This window comes from Crocuta crocuta, unplaced genomic scaffold (genome assembly GCF_008692635.1).
Source record: "Crocuta crocuta isolate KB4526 unplaced genomic scaffold, BGI_CrCroc_1.0 scaffold152, whole genome shotgun sequence".
In the NCBI taxonomy this organism is placed as follows: Eukaryota; Metazoa; Chordata; class Mammalia; order Carnivora; family Hyaenidae; genus Crocuta; species Crocuta crocuta.
The window spans coordinates 4,037,407-4,061,666 of record NW_027528798.1 but is presented as its reverse complement, the minus strand read 5'-3'; the positions used below and the strand labels follow the sequence as shown (position 1 = coordinate 4,061,666).

The window sequence follows — 24,260 nt, the reverse complement described above, 5'->3', positions numbered from 1 at the left end:
TATTCAACAAACGTTTACTACCCATCATTTTGTGCAGGGTGTGATCATCCAGGCCAGTGTGAACATACCAAGAATTTTAAAAAGATGTACATCCTACCACCCAAAAAAGATTCCAACACCAATCAATTTAAAGTCTTTAATGAGGAAGAGCTGAGAAATAAAGAAAGAACGAACTGTAAGAATCAAAATCGAATTCACCCCTTACATTTAAGTAGGACTCACTTAACTCTTAAGATTAATGGAATGTGTTTCAATGACAGTAAAATTTTAAGAAGTTTGAATCCGTCAGCTTTCTAACCTCCCTTTAAAGACTACAGTTCTGGGGTGCCTATGTGGCTCTGAAGGTTGAGCTAACTCTGGATTTTGACTCAGGTCATGATCCCAGAGTCATGGGATTGATCTCCCTCATCAGGCTCCATGTGGAGCTTGCTTAAAGATTCTCTCTCTCTGCCCCTCACTTCTGCTTGTGCTCTCTCTCAAAATAAATAAATAAATAAATAAATAAATAAATAAATAAATCACTTAAAAGGCTACAGTTCTAGCAAACTTGTAAATAAATATGACTGAAGAATCCAGAATATTCAACTAAAAAACCAAGTGAATTAATGAATTCAATAACGTGGCTGGATGGGGCATCTGGATGCTCAGCCAGTTAAGTGTCCGACTCTTGGTTTCAGCTCAGGTCATGATCTTGACGTTCTGTGAGTTGAAGTCCAACGTTGGGCTCTGCACTGACAGCTCAAAGCCTGCTTGGGATTCTCTCCCCCTACCTCCCCACTCTCTCTCCCCCTCCCCAACTCGGCTGTCTCTCTCAAAACAAACAAACAAACAAAAAAAAAAAATAAAATCAAGTGGCTGGTGATAAAAATAATATGCAAAACCCAACAACTTTGCTATATTACAATAGTAACTCTTTAGAAAATAAGATGAAAAAAAAACCTACCATATTTTAAAATAGGAGTGAATTCAACCACTAACAATGAATTTAATAAGAAACATGTAGACTTTACAAAAAGAAAATAGCTAATTTCTGAAACACAGAAAATGATTTTAATAATTGGTGAGATGTGATATTCTCTACTGGTAAGACTACAAATGGCAAGATTACAAATAAGTAATCCTTATTCTAACAAAATTCCAACGAAATCTCAAAATAATGTTTTCTGGAATTTGAGAAATAAGCCTACAGTTCATACAAAAGAATCAGACTATCCAAGAAAATATTAGGAAATATTTTCTTGCCCTTTCAGGTATTAAAACATATAACAATACAGTCAGTACACATGTACCAGTGCTATGGCAGTCAGAAAAAACTCCCTGGAATAAACAAAAAATCAGAAATGAAACCAAGTATTTAATAAATCAAAAAGGCAATTATTTCAAATCAATGGTAAAAGGATATTTTATTTAACCAGTGGAAATAGGATAAATGGCTAACCATATAAAAAAGTGAGTTTAATTCTAAACAAATATAAAAATGAAAAAGAAAAATTAAAAAAAAAAAAAAATGTTCAGGGGTGCCTGGGTGGCTTAGTCGGTTAATCGTCCGACTTTTGCTTAGGTCATGATCTCGCGGTTCGTGGGTTCGAGCCCCGCGTCGGGCTCTGTGCTGACAGCCAGCTCAGAGCCTGGAGCCTGTTTCAGAGTCTGTGTCTCCCTCTCTCTCTGACCCTCCCCTGCTCGTGCTGTCTCTCTCTCTCCTAGAAATAAATAAAACATTAAAAAAAAAAAAATTAAAAATGAAAAAGAAGTTAATGCCTACAAGGCAAGAAACCAGGTTCCACTATATTGTCAGGAGTATAAACTGGTTAACAATTCTGGGAAGGCATTTTTTTTTTTTTTTTTTAAGCAGTGTGAATTTTCCTTTGACCAAAGAAGGTAATGCCTATGAATATATCCTAAATTTTTATCAAAGATGTACACAAAATACTTGATTACAAGGATGTTCACCTATAACTTTTTTTTCAATAATGGCAAGGGATTATAAATAAATAACATAGATGCCCAACATTTTACTGTTGTTCAGTGTTAATGAATAAACAATAGATATTAAACAAGTTTTCCTTAAATAGAATCACATAAAACAAGATTATATATTTATTGGGGAAAATGTTATGACCAGGGGCTTGAAGGATCCTAACTGTTACATCCCTGGAAGCAACTGTTCAGTACTCACTAATTACTATCATATAATGAAAATCAACTCTATTTTTGTTTATTTTTAATTAATTAATGTATATATTTTAAAGTAAGCTCTACCCCCAATGTGGGGATTACACTCATGAGCTCGAGATCAAGAAGCACGTGCTCTATGGGGGTGCCTGGGGGCTCAGCTGGTTGTGTCCGACTCTTGATTTTGGGTCAGGTCATGATATCAGTTTGTGAGTTGGAGCTCAATGTTGGGCTCCGAGCTAACAGTGTGGAGCCTGTCTGAGATTCTCTCTCCTTGTCTCTGCCCCTCCCGAGCTCCTCACGGGCTCTCTCTCTCAAAAATAAACAAACATTAAAAAAAAAAAATTAAAAAAAGGAGGCACATGCTCTACAGACTGAGCCAGCCAGGCACCCCAGCTATAAATATTGGTAAAAGAAAAGGAATATTATCACTATTATAGGAAGAGTGAAAAAATGTGCTTTGGAATCAGATGAAACCCGGATTTAAATTCTAGCTTTATCAGTGTGTCTGAGACAAACGTAAGTTTGTTAATAAGTCTCAGATTCGTTACGTATAAAGAGCTAAGTAATACCTTTCACAGGTGATAGTAAACATTAGTTAAGACGTAAATGTACATAAAACTTACGAAACATATAGAGCATCACAGACACACTGACTGCTTGCACACACATTACCACCAATGTTTTACACAGTGATTTCTTTCCAAGGGAATAAAGCCTTTTTTTTTTTTTTTTTTGGGAGAACTAAACAAATGTTCTCATCAATGAATCAACAGATATGCAGTAATACCTGGATGGCACAGACACCAAGGAAAACAAGATATTCTGCTAATGTAGTAGTATATACCCTACCTTTTAATTGTTTCTATGATCTATTTAACAAATTCCTTTAGAAGATACTTGGTTCTGACTCATCTTCTTTTAGCCACATGCTCCTCCCTGTTCATAAATGCACAACTACTTGCTTGTTGGATAATTACTAAGACAGTCATTCAATTTCACTTGCCTCTGAATCATAATTGGGTTGCATGTAAGTGTAAAAAAAATAGCTCCTTCTACAGTGATTTAATGTAATTTACCAATCTACTCCTTATAGTTCAAAAGAGAAATCATAACACGGTTTAATTCAGAATGTACCTGGAACTTAATAGATTATGTGTATGTACATATTCAATAAATGGATGTGTTACCCAAATAGAAAAACTCCTCTTAAAATTCACATGGAATCTCAAGAGACCATGAATAGCCAAAACAATCTTGAAAAAGAAAAAAATTTGAGGACTCATAGTTCCTGATTTCAAAACTTACTACAAAGCTTCAGTAATCAAGAAAGTATACTTCTGACACAAAGACAAATATACAGACTGATGGAACAGAATTAGAAAGCCAAGAAGTAAACCATCTTGTATATGGTCAGATGATCTCTGACAAGGGTGCCAAGACCATCCAATGGGGAAACAACAATCTTTTTCAACAAATGGTGCTGGGAAAATGGATATCCACATGCAAAAGAATGAAGCTGGACCCTTGCCTAATGTTATATGCAAAAATTAACTCAAAACAGATCAAAAACCTAAATTTAAGACCTGAAATCATAAAACTTTTAGAAGCAAACCTAGGATAAAAGCTTCACGATACTGAATCTGACAATGATTTCTTGGAGATGACACCAAAGACATAGATAACAACAAAAAACACACAAACAGGACCTGATGAATATTAATAATTTTTGTGCATCTCAAGATACTAGTAACAGAGCAAAAAGGCAATCCACAGAATGAAAGAAAATATGTGCAAACCATATATGCATTAAGGGATTCATACCCAAAATTAATATAGAGAATTCCTAAAATCCAACAACAAAATATTCAATTAAAAAATGGGCTGGGGCACCTGGGTGACAACACCCAACTTCGGCTCAGGTCATGATCTCATGGTTCTTGAGTTTGAGCCCCGTGTCGGGCTCTATGCTGACAGCTTAGAGCTTGGGCCCTGGAGCCTGCTTCAGATCTGTGTCTCCCTCTTTCTCTGCCTCTACCTCACTCACTGTCTCTCAAAAATGAATAAATGTTAACAAAATTTTTTTAAGCTGAGCGAAGAGCCTGAACACGCATTCCTCCGGAGAAGAGAAAAACAGAAAGCATGTATTGGTGAGGATGAGAAACTGGAACCCTGGTGCAGTGTTGGTGGGAACACAAAAAGAACACAGCTGCAGTAGAAAACAGTATGGTGGTTCCTCAAAAAATTATGATCCAGAGAGGCACCTGGGTGGCTCAATCGGTTAGATGTCCAACTTCAGCTCGGGTCATGATTCAGTTCCATGGGTTCAAGCCCTGCGTTGGGCTCTGTGCTGACAGCTTGGGGCCTGGACCCTGTTTCAGATTCTGTGTCTCCCTTTCCCTCTCTGCCTCTCACCTGCTCATGCTCTCTCTCAAAAATAAACATTAAAAACAAATTTTTTTTTAAATTTGATCCAGCAATTCCACTTCTGGGTAAACATTCAAAAGAACTGAAAGCAGGATTTCAAAGACATATATGTATATTCGTGTTCAGTGCAGCATAATTCACAACATCTAAAGCATGGAAGCAATCCAAGTGTCCACTGACAAATGAATGGATAAGCAAAATGTGGTATATGATATATAAACTAATATTTTTGAGCCTTTTAAGGAAAGAAATTCTGCAATATGCTACATGATGGATGAATCTTCAGAACATTACACAAAGTAAAATAAGCCAGTCATAAAAAGACAAATACATAAAAATACAAATACATTCATAAAATAAAAAGATTTATGGAGAAATTCCTGTGAAAAGGAGGTAGAATAAAAAAACAGAATCAGAAAGGGGCGCCTGGGTGGCTCAGTCGGTTAAGCGTCAGACTTCGGCTCAGGTCATGATATCACAGTTCGTGGGTTCGGTCCCCGCGTCGGGCTCTGTGCTGACAGCTAGCTCAGAGCCTGGAGCCTGTTTCGGATTCTGTATCTCCCTCTCTCTCTGACCTTCTCCTGGTCTCGCTGTCTCTCTCTCTCTCAGGAATAAATAAAATGTAAAAAAAACCAAAAAAACAAAAAACACATTATAGACTTTTACTGACACTGCCATGAAGTCTGTGCTTGCTATGTTCAGTTTTCAAAACTAAACAATGCATTATTTAGAAACAATATGCATAATGGGGCGCCTGGGTGGCTTAGTCGGTTAAGCGTCCAACTTTCGCTTAGGTCATGATCTCGCGGTTCGTGGGTTCGAGCCCCGCGTCGGGCTCTGTGCTGACTGCCAGCTCAGAGCCTGGCGCCTATTTCGGAGTCTGTGATTCCCTCTCTCTCTGACCCTCCCCTGATCACGCTGTCTCTCTCTCTCCTAGAAATAAATTTTAAAAAATTAAAAAAAAAAAAAAAGAAACAATATGCACAAGAATAAAATGACAAAGGAAAGCAAGGGAATAAATATATCAGTCAGGATAGTGGGTTCTTTGTTTTTGTTTTTTTGTTTGTTTGTTTTTGTGAAGGTAGGTAGAGGGCTGTGGAGTTTTCTCAGGCATCACTGTCCAATAGAAATAGAATGGGAACCACAAATGGAAGTCACATAGGTAAATATAAACTTTCTAGAGCATGTTTAAAAAATTAAAACAGGTGAAATTAATTATAATTATGTTATTTAACCAAATATACCTAAAATATTATTTTAATACATAATCAATCTAAAAATCAAGAAATCTTACATTCTTTTTTTTTGTACCAAGTTTTTCAAAATCCAGAGTGTACTCTTTCACCTATAGCAAATAGCAATCAGAGCAGTCACATTTCTAGTATTCAAGAGTCACGTGGCCAGTGCCTACCATGTGAGACATTATGTAGATGTCTAGTGTAGAAATACTGTTATCTTCGGTAGTGGGTAAATGGACACTCCTTTTACTATTTCTAAAACTGTACATATGTTTTTATCCACTTTTTATTTGTAAGATAAACTTAACAAACGCAAAGATGACTAGCATTTAAGAGAAAAATGCACTAAATAATGAACATATTTAAAAAATTATACATGTAGAACTAGCCCACTTAATTTGGAACCTCTTATAAGGTATTTTAAGGTACTTGAAAATCTCACTGCAGTAAACTTTACAGCATAAAAAACATGCTGAAACATTATAAATCTCATTGCAGTAAACTTTATAGCAGAAAAAGCATGCTGAAACATTATACTGGTTTTATTCTACCATGCCATACAGAGTTAATGTCAAGTGTTGAAAATGTTCTCTAAATATCATTTTCAGAAGAATGTTCCCCTAGAAACACTGATGATCCAATGTATGGAAAAGCCATTCCTTTGGTGAGCAATCTGAAAAGACTACTATATCCCAATAACACTCATACTCCGAGCTTAAGGAGAAAACATGCTTAGTCTAATCTAAAACTTAGAAATTTATGATTTATTATATTCTTACATAAATTTTTTCTTCACAAACCACCAAAACTTGAACACTGCTAAGACCATGAATGCTATTTCTAGATTCTGCAACTCCATGCCTCTACTTTGTTTTTTATTTTCCTTCATTTTGAGAGAAAGCATGTGCAACATGTGCACACAAGCGATAAAAGGGGGAGAGGGGCAGAATGAGAGAGAGAATCCCAAGCAGGTTACAGGCTCAGCATGGGGGCGATTCCCACGACCCTGGGATGATGACCTGAGCAGAAATCAAGAGTTGGATGGGCAATCAACAGAGCCAACCAGGCGCCCCTCCAATGCCTCTACTTTGAACTCACTTTGCTTAATGAAATCCTCACCTGAGCCCCAAATAGCTCTATACACCTCCCTTCATTTCTTAATTCTCTTTTCCTAACACTTTTTCACTCAAGTTTCACTACTATTACCACCTTAAGTTTATATACATTTTCTACAGCTTTCAAAACTTTTCCAAGTCCTATCTGACCTTTATAACCAACAGGTAAAATTTTAAAACAAAGAAATTTTTTTTGTAGTTTATTTTTGGGACAGAGAGAGACAGAGCTTGAGCAGGAGCGGGGCAGAGAGAGAGGGAGACAGAGAATCCGAAACAGGCTCCAGACTCTGAGCTGCCAGCACAGAACCCGACACAGGGCTCAAACCCACAAACCGTGAGATTATGACCTGAACCGAAGTGGGACGTTTAACAGATTGAGCCACCCAGGCGCCCCTTAAAACAAAGAAATTAAAAGTGAGATATTGGGTGTGACTGGCTGGCTCAGCAGAGGATATGATTCTCTTGATCTTGGGTTATGAGTTTGAGCCCCACACTGAGTGCAGATATTACATACATACATACATATAAGTGAGAGATATTAAATAATTCACTTGCAGAAGGTTGCAAAGTTAGTTAGGTGGCAGAAGTTAGCACTCAGAACTCCTGACTCAATATATTCACTTAAACCACAGTGGCATTAATGAACTGTGTTATTAATGTTTTCAAAGTATTTCAGAGAGGGTGAAAATAGACTATTTTCCTAAAGAATAAATAGAGGCTGGACAGTCCATTTAATGCTTAACTCCACAGCATTTACAACAATATCATGAACTCTTTATATTACTACAGAATATATATGAATACTTCCCTCTACCCCCCAAAATAGCTTACTAGTTCTGCTATCTTCATTCTATGATTCAAAATAAACAATGCAGGTTTAAGAAAGTCTTGAACTGTACTGACTAAGGAGGTACAATTTTAAGTGAAAACCTTCTAAAATTAAATGACAGAATTACTTGCTTCTTAAGGAAAAAAAGGTAACGAAATAAAAGAGGTAGATGCTCTTTATTGTAATCTGTTCCCTGGTCAACCCTGTGAGAATTACTTTTTAAAACATCAGAACTACTTTTACTAAATTATTAACACACTATTAATATGGAAGAATTATGTGCAGTTATCTAGCAGCTCAACTGTCATCATGAACTCCATTCGCCTTACAAGTTAGAAAAACAAGTCAAGTTAAAAGAAAAAGATGAAGGATAAGGTTTTTTTAAGTCATCAAAATGAGATGTAAAAAGACCACATTAAAATATTAGTGGTTATTCAGAGTAATGGAAAGAGAAACTTAGTAGGCTAAAATAAGATACAGCTTTAGAAGGTGGTATGTGGAATTTCTGGCAACTCACCTAATGATTATTTATTAGCAGCAGTGTGGTGTGTTGCAAGCAACACAGATTCTGGGGTAAAAAAAAAACAAACAAACCAAAACCTGAGTCTGGATCCTGGCTCTCCCTAGGAAGCAGATGACATGATTTCTGAAGATTTGTCAGACCCCTCTGGGCCTCAGGTTACTTAGCTGTAAAATCTAGCTATGATCAGATGTGGTCTAAAATCCAACAGAAGACTTCACTATATAGTGCAGGTTTAAGAGGATCTGTGATAATGTAAATCATCCACCACAGGGCCTGGCAGTGATCACCATAAAACTGGTGTACAGATTTTCAAAATATACTTAAAATGGTCTAAAGTTCTGAAGCTGTTCCAGAATTAGATGGTGGTAAAGGATACACATGATGAATATATTAAAAACCACTGAATCATATATTTTAAAATGGGTAAGATGGCGAATTTTGTTACGTAAATTTTATTTCAATTTTTTAAAATGCCCAGAAATGTTCTGAATAGCAAAGGAATGGCAAGGACTGAAAAACTGCAATGAATAAGCAATACCCTCAAAAAATGTGGAGGGTTCTCCCAAAGGGCCTTTATTTTTAAAGCAATATTCTGCAAGTGAGGTCAGACACTTTTTAAAAATTATTGTTTAATATGGGCAGAATATTTTGTTTGCTTGAAAAACATCTGAATTTTCCTTATGGAAATGTTGAAGTCACAGGTTCTGAGCTATCCTTTTGTTTTAATCTGAAGATTAACCCGACTCTACATCTGAAGTTTTAAAACACAAACGGGCTAAGGATTGGTTGTATTTATTTGTGGAAGAAAGGTTTTCATTCACAAAAACAACCTGTCAAAAATTCCCAGACTTGGCCCTCTCCTTCACAAGACACACAGTATAGCACAGTATGAGCCCTAAAAAAACAGCTATACTACCAGAAGGCACATTTTAAGTATTATTTTAAATTATTGGTTCCTAAGTACATATCAATTTGAGAATGCCCATCCTAAACTGAAAAGCTTATGATAGATAATAATTTCCAACTGTTTACATTGTATACTTTCATGAAAGAAGGTAACAATTAAACTCTCCACCATAGCACTATGACATGAAGAACCTGTTAGCCAGGCTATAGCTTCCAATCCTCTATAGAAAACCAAGTATCTGAGAAGTGTTATCAAAGAAATAAAAAGTCTCTGAGCTTGCTCAAGCTAACAGTATTAAAATTTACAAATGTTTTCTTACCAGTAAAATGGAAATTATACAAGTAGCAGTGTATGTTATCTATGTATCAATTAAAACAGCTCCTGGCAGGGGCCCCTGGGTGGCTCTGACTTTAGCTCAGGTCACGATCTTGTACATTCGTGAGTTCAAGCCCCACACTGGGCTCTGAGCCTGGAGCCTGCTTCAGATTCTGTGCCTCCCTCTCTGTCTCTGCCCCTCCCTAGCTCATGCTCTGTCTCTGTCTCTCAAAAATAATAAACATTTAAAAAAATAATAAAAAAATAAAAGAGCTCCTGACATACTTTTTTTAAAGTTTGTTTGTTTATTTAGAGAGAGAGAGAGAGAAATCCCAAGCAGGCTCTGCATCATCAGCACAGAGTCTGTTCTCACGAACTGTGCGATCATGACCTGAGCCAGAATCAAGAGTCAGATCCTTAACTGAATGAGCCACCTAGGTGCCCCATAATTTTTTTTTTAAGTGTTAACTTAAGTTTCAGTTAGTTAGCGTACAGTGTGCTATTAGTTTAAGTTGTATAATATGATTCAACACTTCCATATGATACCCGGTTCTCATCACAACAAATGCCCTCCTTAATCCCAATGACCAATTTAACCAATCTGCCATCCACCTCCTTTCTGCTAAAACCAACACCACAATGGGGCACCTGGGTCCAACTTCAGCTCAGGTCATTTGGGCTGACAGCTCAGAGCCTGGAGCCTGCTTTGGATTCTGTGTCTCCCTCCCTCTCTCTGCACCTTCCCTGCTTGCACTCTGTCTCTCTCTCTTTCGAAACTGAATAAACAATGGGGCGTCTGGGTGGCTCAGTTGGTTAAGCATCTGACTTCAGCTCTGGTCATGATCTCACGGTTCATGATTTTGAGCCCCATGTTGGGCTCTGTGCGGACAGCTAGCTCAGAGCCTTAAGCCTGCTTTGGATTCTGTGTCTCCCTCTCTCTCTGACCCTCCCCTGCTCACGTTGTCTCTATCTCTCTCTCTCAAAAATAAATAAAACATTAAAAAAATAAAATTAAGAAATAAAATAAAACAAACAAAACAAGAAACAACAAGTATTGGTGAGGATATAGAGAAAGGTAAACCCTCTTGCAGTGCTGATGGGAATGCAAACTCAGGTCATCACTCTGGAAAATAGTATGGAGATTCCTCAAAAAGTTAAAAATAGAACTACCCTAAGATCTAGCAATTTCACTACTAGGTATTTACCCAAATAAGAGCAAAATACTAACTCAAAGGGATACATGCACTCTGATGTTTACAGCAGCATTACTTACAATAGTCAAATTATGGAAACAGCCCAAATGTCCAGCAACTGACAAATGGATAAAGAAGATGTGGTGTAGGGGCACCTGTGTAGCTGAGTCAGTTGAGCATCCAACTCAACTTCAGTTCAGGACATGATCTCACAGTTTGTGGGCTCAAGCACTGCCTGCTTGGGATTCTCTCACTCCTCTCTCTCTGCCCCTACCCCAACTCATGAGCACTCTCTCAAAATACATAAACAAGCATTAAAAAAAAAAAGATGTGGCAAGCAAGGGAAACAAAAGCAAAAATGAACTATTGGGACCTCATCAAAATAAAAAACTTCTGCACAGAAAAAAAAAAAAACACAAAACAAAACCAAAAAACCCAAAAACAACAGCAAAACTAAAAGTCAACTGAAGAAATGGAAGAAGATATTTGCAAATGACATATCAGATAAAGGGTTAGTATCCAAAATCTATAAAGAACTTATCAAATTCAACACCCAAAAAACAAATAATCCAGTGAAGAAAAGGGCAAAATACATGAATAGACACTTTTTTAAAGAAGATACCCAGATGGCTAACAGACACATGAAAAGATGCTCAACATCACTCATCATCAGGGAAATACAAATCAAAAGCACAATGAGAGGGGTGCCTGGGTGGCTCACTCTGTTAAGCGTCTGACCTCAACTCAGGTCACGATCTCATGGTTGGTGGGTTTGAGCCCCGCACTGGGCTCTGTGCTGATAGCTCAGAGCCTGGAGCCTGCTTCAGATTCTGTGTCACCCTCTCTCTCTGCCCACCCTGCTCATGCTCTCTCTTGCTCTCAAAACTAAATAAACATTTAAAAAAAAATTTTTTTTTAAAAGCACAGTAAGATACCTCACACCTGTCAGAATGGCTAAAATTAACAACTGAGGCAACAACAGATGTTGGTGAGGACACGGAGAAAGAGGAAACCTTTTGCAGTGCTGGTGGGAATGCAAACTGGTACAGCCACTCCGGAAAACAGAATGGAGATTCCTCAAAATATTAAAATAGAACTATCCTAAGACCCAGAAATTGCACTACTAGATATTTATCCACAGGATACAAAAATGCTGATTCAAGGGGGCACATGCATCCCAATGTTTATAGTAGCACTACTGCCAATAGCCAAAGTATGGAAAGAGCTCAAATGTCCATCGACTGATGAATGGATAAAAAAGATGTGGTGTGTGTATACACACACACGCATGCACACACGCACACACAATGGAACATTACTGGAATAAACAAAATGTAGCATATTCACACAATGGGATTCTACTCAGTAATAAAAAGAAATAAACTACTATACACACAACATGGATGAATTTCTTTTTTATAGTTCCTTTTTGAGACAGAGTGAGACAGAGCATGAGTAGGGGAGAGGCAGAGAGAGAGGGAGACACAGAATCTCAAACAGGCTACAGACTCTGAGCTGTCAGCACAGAGCCTGACATGGGACTCGAACCCACAAACGGTGAGATCATGACCTGAGCCGAAGTCGGACACTTAACCAACTGAGCCACCCAGAGGCCCCAATGGATGAATTTCAAAAGCATGTTGCTAAGTGACAGCTAAACACAAGTCTATATACTGTGCAACTATGTTTATATGAAATTCTAGAAAAGACAAAACTATAGTAATAGAAAGCAGCTCGGTGATTGCCTGGTCCAGGGGGTAAGAGGACTGACTACAAAGTGGCATGAGGAAACTTTCTGAGGTTATGGAGACATTCTACATCTTGACTGTGGTGGTGGTTACACCACTGACCATACACATTTCTTTGCTGAATTGCACACCTAAAGTAGGTAAATTTTGTCTCATAAATAGAAATATAATTCAACAGTCTTTATCCTTGAAGTGTGTGAATTAATCATTAAAAAGTAATAGGGTAAGAAGCAAAAGTAAGGAGGGGAAGAATTAAGAACGTTCCTCTCAGACCTATTATTTCTGTCGCCTTTAACTTGGAATATATAACTCAGATAAGGCCACAACTAAAATTTTACCTTTACACTAAAGGTAAATCCATGAAAATAATATAATTCAAGAGAATATACAATCTTCAGATACTTTGGAGGAATATTTACCATTTATGCAAATTAATTTAACTCTAACAGGAAGGTACTAGGACATCCTAATTTTAATTTTTAAAAAAATGTATTTATTTACTTACTTTGAGAGAAAGAGAGAAAAAGAAAGAGCATGAGAGGAGAAGGGTCAGAGAGAGGGAGATAATCTCAAGCAAGCTCCACGCTGTCAGTGCAGAGCTCGATGGGAGGCTCAATCCCACGAACTGTGAGATCATGACCTGAGCTGAAATCAAGTCGGATGGTTAACTGACTGAGCCACCCAGGTGCCCCAGGCATCCTAATTTTTAAGCCATTGTGTTTATGCATGAAGTCAGTCAACTCTCTTGGATTTAAAAATTAAAAACTTGTCTTTAAAAATTTAAGTGTAAGGCTGCCAATTCTAACTTTCACAATTCAGTTATTAAAATATTATAGTATACTTAAAATATACTTTAATAAACCAGACAGACCAAGAAACAAATTCTTAACTACAGAATTCTTAACTATAGAAAACAAACTGATGGTTCTCAGAGGGGAGAGGGCGGGGGGATGGGTGAAATAGATGATGGGGATTAAAGGGTATACTTATGATAAAAAAAATACAATAATAAAAATAAATACATGGAAGTCAGCTTTTCTTTTATTATTATTTTTTTTAACATTTACTTATTATTGAGAGACAGCACATGGGAGGGGCAGAGAGGGGGGAGACACAGAATCCAAAGCAGGTTCCAGGCTCTGAGCCATCAGCACAGAGCCCTACTTGGGCCTTGAACTCACAAACCTTGAGATTAGGACCTGAGCCAAAGTTGGACCCTTAACCAACTGAGCCACCCAGGAGCCCCTGAAGTCAGCTTTAAAACAAACAGATTAGGAGGGCCTGGGTGGCTCAGTCGGTTAAGCGTCTGACTTCAGCTCAGGTCATGATCTCACAGTTCGTGGGTTCGAGCCCGGCATCCGGCTCTGTGCTGACAGCTAGCTCAGAGCCTGGAGCCTGCTTCAGAGTCTGTATCTCCCTCTCTCTCTGACCCTCCCCTGCTCATGCTGTCTCTATCTCCCTTTCAAATATAAATAAAATATTTTTGAAAATAAATAAACAAATAAATAAAACAAACAGATTACTTATTCCAATGCACTAAATTGCTGATAACTAAATGCTAGATAATATTCTTCATATCTTAAATAGAAATAGATACTTAAAATCTGGATTTGACAAACTAGTTGAAAAAGTTGTGTCAATTTCTCTTGGGGAAAATCACATTCCAAAGCTTTACCACAGCTATCTTTTATTTGGAGTGACTAGGCTGTCTGAGGAGAAGGAACTTGCTGAGCTTGAATAGGGATTTCTCAAAGCTAACATCAAGAAGTCCTCTAAACTTTGCCAAATTGTGGATGGTATATAAACAGACACAATATTTATTTTGGGACAAAGATCCTGCAGGCAAGTAAGCAAAATGCTTCAGAAGCAGCAGAATCACAGACCTTTGGAAACAGCATTTAAAACAAGAGTTTGGGGGCGCCTGGGTGGCTTAGTCGGTTAAGTGTCCGACTTTCGCTTAGGTCATGATCTCGCGGTTAGTGGGTTCAAGCCCCGCGTCGGGCTCTGTGCTGACTGCCAGCTCAGAGCCTGGAGCCTATTTCAGAGTCTGTGTCTCTCTCTCTCTCTGACCCTCCCCTGCTCACGCTGCTTCTCTCTCTCTGTCCTAGAAATAAATAAAAATATTTAAAAAAAAAAAACAAAAAAAAAAACAAGAGTTTGTCCTCATTCATTAATCAAATGCTGTTAAATTTTGCTTTACTCATGCTCATGAAAATAAAGGATTTTTAAGTACAACAGTTCAGAGTGGAAAAAAATAAAACAAAATTTCTTAAAGCACCTGCTCTAATGACATATACTTCATAAATAGTTCTCAATGTCTGCTAGTAATGTTATTTGACTATCAAATAAAATCAGAAGTTGTAAATAGAAATAAAACAACTGTACTGGGGCCAATGTAGTAACACTGGATAGTATATTCAATTTCCATAGAAAAAAAAAAGATAAACAGTAGCACTGTATAGTTCATTTTTTTCAGTTTATAAAATATTTTTCATACCCTTTATCTTTCTACTTAAAAACTAGGATCATGTAGTAAGCATATAAAATAATTAACTTGAAACCCCAATGAGGCTTTATAAATTACAGAAAGCATGCAAAAACCATTAATCTGAGCATTCAAGACTAATAACTTATGGTGAACCATAATCATTTGCATTTGTTTGAAATAAAAAGTAATTGAAAATGGGTCCTAAGAGGAAAGATCAAAGGAACTGGAATTTGCTTGGCCTACAAAAATTTAACTAAGAATGACTTAAATTCTGATTTGTTGCTTTTGTCTTCTTAAAGTGACATTAGAGAAAAGCAGTTTAGATTAAGGAAGAATTACAAACATTCTGGCTAACAGGGTTTATAGTACACCAGGATGGACCACTTGGGAAAGATATGGTGTTCCAAAACTGTATAGCTACAAGTGAAGCTGACCTAAGGCACATGATAGCACTGAATCTCCATAATTAAAGTAACCATAATTTCACCCTATAAAATCATCAGATAGCCTAATTTTGCATAGGGCTTTACAATTTAAAAGGCATTTTCACATATTCTGGTACATCATTTAATCCTGACATAAGGTATATGACTAGGACAGCCATTCTGGTTCCCATTTACAGGTAAAAAAGTTATGGTTATCTTTTGATTTAAATCAGCTCTTTCCATTAGAGTGTATTATTTTAAATCCCTTCTAAGAAAGACCCTTGTTAAGAGCCAATGTAGACAGCTCGCTAGACACGTGGGTACAAAAGTTTTAAATATATTTCAAAGACAGTATAAACTCGTGTGCTCCGATTTGATCTTAAATAAAGTACCTATTTATGGTCAGTTATCTATTAACAGACCTTCCTTACTGAAGACTCCTTGTTTGAAAATATTCCTACAAACACAAAAGCAGAAAGAATGAATAAAAGGACTGATTTTGCTGAGCCCGTTTTCTTAATCACAAAGCCGTATTTCAAATCAAAGAAAATACCTAGCTTCCATTTCCTATTAACATTCTAATATTTTCAGAATTCAATTTAAGTGAATATTGTGGTAGCCAGCCTCTAAGATAGCCCCTATGACCCCACTCTCCTGGTATTCACACCCATGTACATGAATAAATACTCCTGCTTCCCTGCTGAGCGTGGGCTAGACTTAGTGACTCCCTTCTAATGAACAGAATAAGACCCAACTGGAGATAGGTCATAAAAAGCAGGGTGACTTCATTCTTTTTCTCTCTATGGAGAGGCGCACATGACCAGGAAGTGAAGCCACCTACCAACAGTCATGTGCATGAACTTGAAAGTAGATGCCTCAGCTTCAGTTGTCTTCAGAGACTGCATAGTCCCAACCCTGAGCCAGTGACTGAAACACTATCTTGATTGTGGATAGTGTTCATATGGATGTGTACGATTGTTAAAACTCAAATCTATACAATTAAAAGGGGTGCATTCTATTGTACGGTAAGTATATTTATCAATAAAGTTAATTGCTTATACAGGCCACTGAATCCTTGGGATAAGCAGATGAAGGGTCACTTATGAAAAAGCTGTGCCATAACTTAATAAGGGCGGGTGGTAAGAAAACAGAAGTACATTAACAAGCCACTATCACAAACATACATGTCATAAACTGCTCCTCAAAACTGATCCACCCACAGCCTTTCCTATCTCAGATGACAGCAATCCCATACTCCCAGTTGCTCCTGCCAAAAATGCTGGAGTCCTTCTTGACTCTCACACCCCACATCAGATCCATAAGCAAACCCTGTTGGCTCTACTGCAAAATACATTCAGACCATGATGGCTTCTCACTATCTCCACTGCTACTACCCTAGCCTCTCGCCAAGATCACTGCAGCAGCCAAACTGGTCTCCCTGCTTCGCTCTTGCCCCTCTACAGACTATTATTAACCCAGATCCTTTCAAAACTTAAGGCAAATCCTTTCATTCATCTGCTCAAAAACCTGAAATTGCTCCCCATTTCACTCAGAATAAAAGTCCATGCCATTTCAAGGTCACATAAACTGGCTCCCTGTTATTTCCCTCTTCTCATCTCCTATTACCCTCCTCCTTGCACAATCTACTCCAGGCACACTGGGTTGCCTGCTGTTTATCAAACATACGCTCCCACTCTAGGACCTTTACAGTGACTGTCTCCTCTGTCTGGAATATCTTTCTCCTGATACCTGCATGGCTTATCATTCTCTAACCTTCTTCAGCTCTCTGCTCAAATATGGCTTTCTTTATCCAGATCATTCTATTTAAAATTTTCATTGATCATCCTTATTCTATTTGACTTTTCCTTTTTTTCCAGAGCACTTAACACTTTGTGACATATTATATAACTTACTTATTATGTATATTGTCTATTCTACACTCCTTCCATAAAACACTCTCCAGGTAAGGATCTTTGTTTTGTCCACTGATGCGTCTCCAGTGCCTAGGATGGTGCCTGGTAGATGTTCAACAAGTACCTTTTGAATGAATGAACTCCTCTGTCAGGTACTGGGCTAAGTACTTTATATACACTATTTCATTTAATCACCAGGGCAACCTTGGGAAGTATGCATTAACCTCATGTTATAACTGAGGACCATAGAGGTTAAATAAATTGTGCAAAGCTGTATGTTAGTAAATGAAGCCAGGATTTAACTCAAGTATGCCTAACTCCAAAGCCCTGACCACAGTTTTCTCAAAGTTGGGTGTGAATGGGAAGAGAACTAAGCTGCTTGAGGACGTGACAAGGCTGAGAGTATGCAGAAGAAAAGACACTAATCTGCAATCCAATATAAGAAGCAGAGTCAAATAATTAACATTTGGGGAAATCCCTTCCATTTTTCTTTGCTTCTAGTCCTAGTCCTATGGGGACAGATTTAAAAGTTAACTTATCAGAGAGAGGCCATAACAAAGGAGTAGGAAAAATAAGAGACCTCAAAGTTTGAGCTCCATGGTTGAGAAAATATGGGTCAGTACCTTTTCTCTAAATTCACTGGTATACTTTATCCCACTGGAATGGAGCAATATACTAGTAGTTTCTTATTTGGGTTTTTTTGTGACCTAACATGTTTTTTCTTCTGGATCCTATAAGTGCAGTACAGGTGCTGAAAAGTATATTTAAAAAGTACATAATCTACATATAAACATTTATAGATTTAATTCTAAGGGAAAGATACTGAATTTGCCACTGTTACTACTCTTGGAACACAGCCACACTCATTTGTTTACATACTGTCTATGGCTTCTTTTCCACTAGAACAGCCGACTTGAGCAGCTGCAATAGGATCCACATGCGTGCAAAACTGAAAATATCTGATATGTGCTCTTTAACAGAAAAAAACTTCTAAAACAAATATTAATAAAATATGTTTCCTGATAACTTACACCAGTTCTATCAATTTTCTAGGTATATCTGAAAACATATCCCCTAAATGCTAAAACAGTCATAAAACATTTTTGTTATTATTGGTCATGTAACTGAAAACATGTCAATGGCTTAAGTCCAAGAATAATGTGGTCTTCAATCTGGTAAACAGTTACCATTAAATTAATTTAAGCAAACATACTTTCTAGTAGAGTTAACACCATTAGTTATTAAATACTGGAAAAAATGGGTAACTCTGAGATGTTCATTCTGAAGGGTTTAAAATAGGTTAGCATTAAAAGCGAGGAAAAACTTTTTTTGGCTTCTGTCTGTAGTATCTGAGCTACAATGTTAAATAAACATTAAAAAAGTGTTTTGGGGGCACCTGAGTGGCTCAAGTCAGTTGAGTGCCTGACTCTTGATTTTGGCTCAGGTCATGATCTCACAGTTGTGAGATCAAACCCCACATAGGACTCCACACTGAGTGTGGAGCTTGCTTGGGATTCCCTCTCTCCCTATCTCTCTCTGCCCCTCCCCTGCTTATGCTCTCTCTCAAAATAAATAAAGAAACATTAAAAAAAGTGTTTTGAACAAGGAAAATATAACTTCTTCATTGAGTTACACTTACCTGCACAAAAACAGATAAAAAAGCAATAATCCTACAATGACTTCCCAACTTCTTCCTTCTATACAATAATTATCAGATAGTTAAACTTGGAACATATGCTTTTAATCTTCCAAGCAAAACAAGCTAATACATAGGAAAGCAAATTACTTATTACTCATTTAAAAAATTCTGTAATCTATTTTCCCTCTCCCTTTCCAAAGATTAGTTGGTTCATCACCCACAAAAAAAAAAATCAAACCTTATTTCATAAAATTAAAACAAAAAATTTTTCATTATATATACACAAAACCAGAAATTTTTTTTCTAATACATATACAAAGATCTCTGAATTACAAAATGCATTATGTTTTGCAAATAAAGAGACAGGTTATGCTATTCATGACGACACTTAGAAAATTGAGCAAGTTGATAAAATCAGGTATGGAAACACACTGAAAGGAAATCCAAGAAACACTGAATATAAAATGACGCCAAAAAACATTTCTCTTTAAGTATTTTATTTCATTAAGAGTCAACTTCTACATTAAAAGAAGAACCAATCCAAGATATTATTCACTAAAATTTTACCAAAATAATGTTATGCATTTAAATTAGAATTTAAAAGCTCTCAGCTTAAACATTTCATAGCTTCAAACTAAACTTCCACCATAAAAATTTTAAGGCATTGATTTCTTTTCCCAGCTTTTCCTAAAAATAAAAACATTATTTCCAAGTTAAAGTTTTCACTGTTCTTGCCAAAATTAAATTTGAAGTAGTAACAGAAATAGAAAGCTGCCCATGAGGTATTTCTAAATATTATTAAATTTTATGCCTACAGAGCCTTTCCCCATGTTTGTCTTCACTTTATTTTTTTACAGCATGGTAGTCACCTAGATTCGTAAAACAAAAAATTTTCTATCAACCCTTTTAAAGGAATTAAGTTTTAAAAATTAAATGAGAGAAAGCACACTATTCTCTTTAAGAGCCAGAAGTTTCTATGATGAATATTATGTACATGAAATCAGTGATAAAATCATATAAAAAATTTGACAGCGATTTTTTAAATTGTACTACATTCTTATAACATGAAAACAAATCTGACCATATGTCTGTATAATCACACCTGTGATCTCTCCATTAAACTGTAAATCTTCAGATAATCTCTAATAAAACAATCCATAGTATTTCAAATTCCAAAGAAATGTTTCCTACCTTTCCTGCTTCTCTTTCTAAGTCGACATACTCCCGGCTAGGTGTCTGTCGTTGTTCTCCCTGCCAGCTGGCCGGAAAAAACTGGAGAGACAGATTGGTTCCTGTGGCCACAAAAGCCTTTTAGAAAAATCAATACAAACAGGATCAGGAGCAGGACATTACATAAATTATGCAGGCAGTCATTTATTTTTACATCAGTTTCTGTCTTAAGCCAGGCAGCACCGAGAATACTTAAAAGTAAAAAACACGCACTCATCATTTTTCTTAAGTATTAAGTTACAAACATCTGATTCCATTTTGAGGACATTTGCCATTGGCCGCTTAAATATAAAATCAGACATGGAATCAATACTTTCTTTCAGGTCATTTTTTGCTGACGTTAGGATCTCGCATTGCTAATGTCTAACCAGAAGCCATCATCCTTGAATTTAAAAACTACTATTTTTAAATGCGGAAAATCACTGAAGATCTAAACATTTTGAATTGTAAAGCATTCCACAATTTAAAGTTGTATAAATGAGACATTTTAATTTCTCTTGATTTCCCTTGGTCAATAAAACACTATGCTTTAAAGCTTAGGTTAAAAATGCTCACGACGGTCTCTTTTGATAAACGATACATTAGCATGTGATGTGACAGAACTTCTCATCTCTCTAAAACCTTAGGTGATTTAAAAAATATGCATTTTCTAAAATTTAGGAGAACTGGATTGGACTATACAAAAGAATATTCATCTAATATTTATAATAAGATTTGGATGCATGGTTCAACAGATGGAACTATCTAAACTATTTCAATAGTCTGTGTAGCCTCTAAGCAATTTATATTTCCTCCTAGTAAAAAACGGAAATAATGTTGTCCCTCTTCCCAAGAGAAATTCAGAGAGAAAGAAATAAATAAAAAGCATTTTGAAAAAAACCAAACATTTTTTCATCATCTAAATGTAAATAAATTCTTCTTTCTTTGTTGAAATGGGAGAACATTTTTATTTTACTAATTAATTAAAGTTCTACAACATACTTTGTGTTTCCAACCAAAGAGTCTTCATCTGAAAAAGCAAGGGGTTCAAATTTGGGGCAATTTGTTTAAAACCACTGGCTGAGTCAGCTACCTGCTAGTACCCCAGAGAATTTACAGTTTAGATTCTTTAGAGGTAAAAATTTATTCTTTCTATTTCTATTATTGGTACTTCAGGTACAACTGTCAACTTAATTGCTATTGCTCTACAGACATCTTTGACAGTATTTCCCTAATCAACTGGATACTCTTTCTTGTGGCAAATACTCTACATTAATAGGAACTGAACAAACAACAATATTACAACATTAACCTTAAAAAAATCTTCCTCCATTAATAAAACCAAGTTTAAAAAACAATCAAATGGAGTGAAATGAACCTAGAGTTAAAAAAAAAAGCAGACTCTAGAAGTCAAACTGTCTTGTCAAACTTGAAGCAAGTTACTTAGCTATACTTCAGTTTCTCCAGTAATTAATATTTGTAACGTGCTTACATAGCACCAAGTAAATGTGATTTAAGTATTTGCTAAGTAATATTAGAGAAATCATTTGGAGCTGGGTAAGAGAGCTAACTTTTTCAGTATCAGATAATAAATTCTCAGAGTGGAGTGGTGGCAGGCAGGTAAGAGAGTCAGCCCATGAATGAATGCCTGTATCAAAATCCCCAGGCATGTTTCTTTAGTATTCACCTAGTAACAAATCCTTCCACCCCTAGTGTATCCCAAATCAGCTCTGTGCTAAGTAAAGAAAGTCTACAGATCTTATTACCTCACCTCCTGTCTGAAGACCAACCTGAGAAGAGATTTCCTGCTTCATCACTTCATGCCCATTATCTCATCAAGATCCCTCTCTCTGAGAGAGAAGTGGTAAAAACAGATCATTCTATAATAGCATTTCATGAATTTATTTGACCACAGAACTCTTTTTTAATGGAATATCTATGCACACATAACAACTAGGAAAATTCTGTTCAAAAACATAAAAATGCTACAATGGTTACCATTGACTACATGTAAGATTTTCAGGTTGTCCTGATGATTATTTTACAGGTTTCACAAATTACAAAATAATATCCCTTGTGCCAATCCAACACATCTTTACCCTGTCATCTTCAGGATTAAAAATGTATATTTTTTACTGCTGTCAGAGTCGTCATCATACCTGTTCTAAGGATTCTTTTCTTTTATTAATCATTGGCATTGAATACTTCTCCAACACTTATCACAAAAAGAACTTAAAGGGAATAAATCAGACTTTGACCAATAGATTCTACCCCTCACCCATAATCACTTTTATATTAGTGCTATGATAAGGAGTCTAGGTAAGTTTTATAGTTATAATCACATCCATCTAAATACAAAATAAATTCATTAACTTCGGTGATACACTAAGATGTTCAAAATTAAAAGAGGAAAAAGGGAGGGAGGTTGGTAATAGTTTTGGAAACTATGCCTATTTTTACCATATATAGCTGCTGTCAAAACAGAGGCAAAATAATGCCTTTCCACACCTACTTTCCACAGCCAAATAAATAAAAGCCACAGCTTGTTCCTAAGTAAAAAGATAAATTTTAGACATTATACTAGGTAACCTCTAAATTCAATTAATCAAGTACCTATGATACAAAAGACATTATGCAGAGTACCTGTTTAGAGGGGAGTATATTAATGTATACACCACAAAATTAACATGGTCTCCACCCTCTAGGGATCCTGCCATTTAAATGTGGAGAATACTGAATTAAAGGGGAGGGGGGACTAGAAAGAGGGGGAATGTAAAATTCCTTTCCAAATACAAACAGTTACATCATTCAACAAATTAAGACATGTATGCTATCTTATGTGTACATCTTATGCAGAATTCAATCTACCTTTAACTTTTAATACTTGTCAGATATTAAGAACTTATTAAAATTTGTAGACCAGATATTTGGAAGAGAGGAAGGCCTAGAATATCTGTCCGATTTATCCCTTGAAGAAATACATGCTAAATACAAGCAACCTATAATTCTTCTATAATATTATAATACAGCAGTTCAGATATATTTTGGGTTAAATTATACTCCCAATTCATAATTACATGCAATAAAGTCTCTGATATGACAGAAAATACCCTAATAGCTATGCTTCACTAGTATTCCAAAAAAAACACCTCAGCTCTAAAAAAATCATGACAGTACTTTGTACCGTATCTTTCACACTTACATCTATTAACTCCAGGAAATCCATTGGTTAGGTATACCATCCACCTTTTGCAAAAGGAAACCCAGACAAAGGATGATATAATCACTGGAACAACTAATGAATGATTCTTCTACCGTTCAATGCCAAAACGAAAGAAAGTATGTGTCTCAGACATTTTAGTCATATAATTATTATAACTACTCAAGAAACTTGGAAGTGGGCTAAAAGCTGGAGATTTTTTCCTGACATGCACTAATGTCCAAATATTCTAGAGCTCCTAAGAAATTCAGCCAGTATCTTTCACATTACCTGTAATAAAATTCTAAAAAGCCTTCACTTTAAACAGCGAAATATTCTTTAAAATTGATTTAGGTGATGAAAAGGTATGAGAATTGTATGGTATGAGAATTGTATCTTAATAAAATATATTCTCTAAAGGAGATGGGAGAAGTTAATGTTTCAGTTATGTCTTCCTATTGCTAACCGAAATTTAAACTGCACCTTAGCTTCAAGTCTCTGCAAACCCAATGAGTCCAGTTCAGAGTGGATAACCGGATTCCATTTTACAGTATTTCAACTTTTTAAAAAAAATTAATTATTGATCTCTTTTCTTCAGCTGCTTCCCTGCCTCCTCATTAGCACCTCCAATAGGATAAACCAAAAGATGAGACAGTTGAATTCTTTTCCCCCACAAAAGTAAGGTTTGGTGGAGGCAAAGCACCAAATCTACCACCTAAAATATGGCCTCAAGATCAACTGTGGGTTTCACAAATCCATGCAATTCTTTAGGAACTGCAGCACTAAACAGGGAACGTTTTTCAGGTTTGAAAAAAGACAATGGTTTCTGATTCTCCCGACGCTTAACATTCTAAGAAAAGAAGATGGCTCATTCTTTAAGGCTTTTTCCCCTCTATTGGGACAATAGATAACTGGCACAC

General features: G+C 36.4%; 1 protein-coding gene across 2 annotated transcripts in view; it reads right to left on the bottom strand.

Annotated features, from left to right (window-relative positions):
- Positions 1-23,382, bottom strand: part of CBFB (core-binding factor subunit beta) — a 54,645-nt gene extending 31,263 nt beyond the window's left edge. For both annotated transcript variants that reach the window (XM_077755539.1, XM_077755538.1), the window contains exons 1-2: positions 23,344-23,382; positions 20,124-20,240 (exon numbers count right to left, since the gene is read on the bottom strand). In XM_077755539.1, coding sequence (XP_077611665.1) covers positions 20,124-20,240; positions 23,344-23,367 — 141 coding nt within the window. In that variant the 5' untranslated portion in view covers positions 23,368-23,382. The remainder of the gene's footprint in view (positions 1-20,123; positions 20,241-23,343) is intronic.
- Positions 23,383-24,260: the final 878 nt, after the last annotated feature.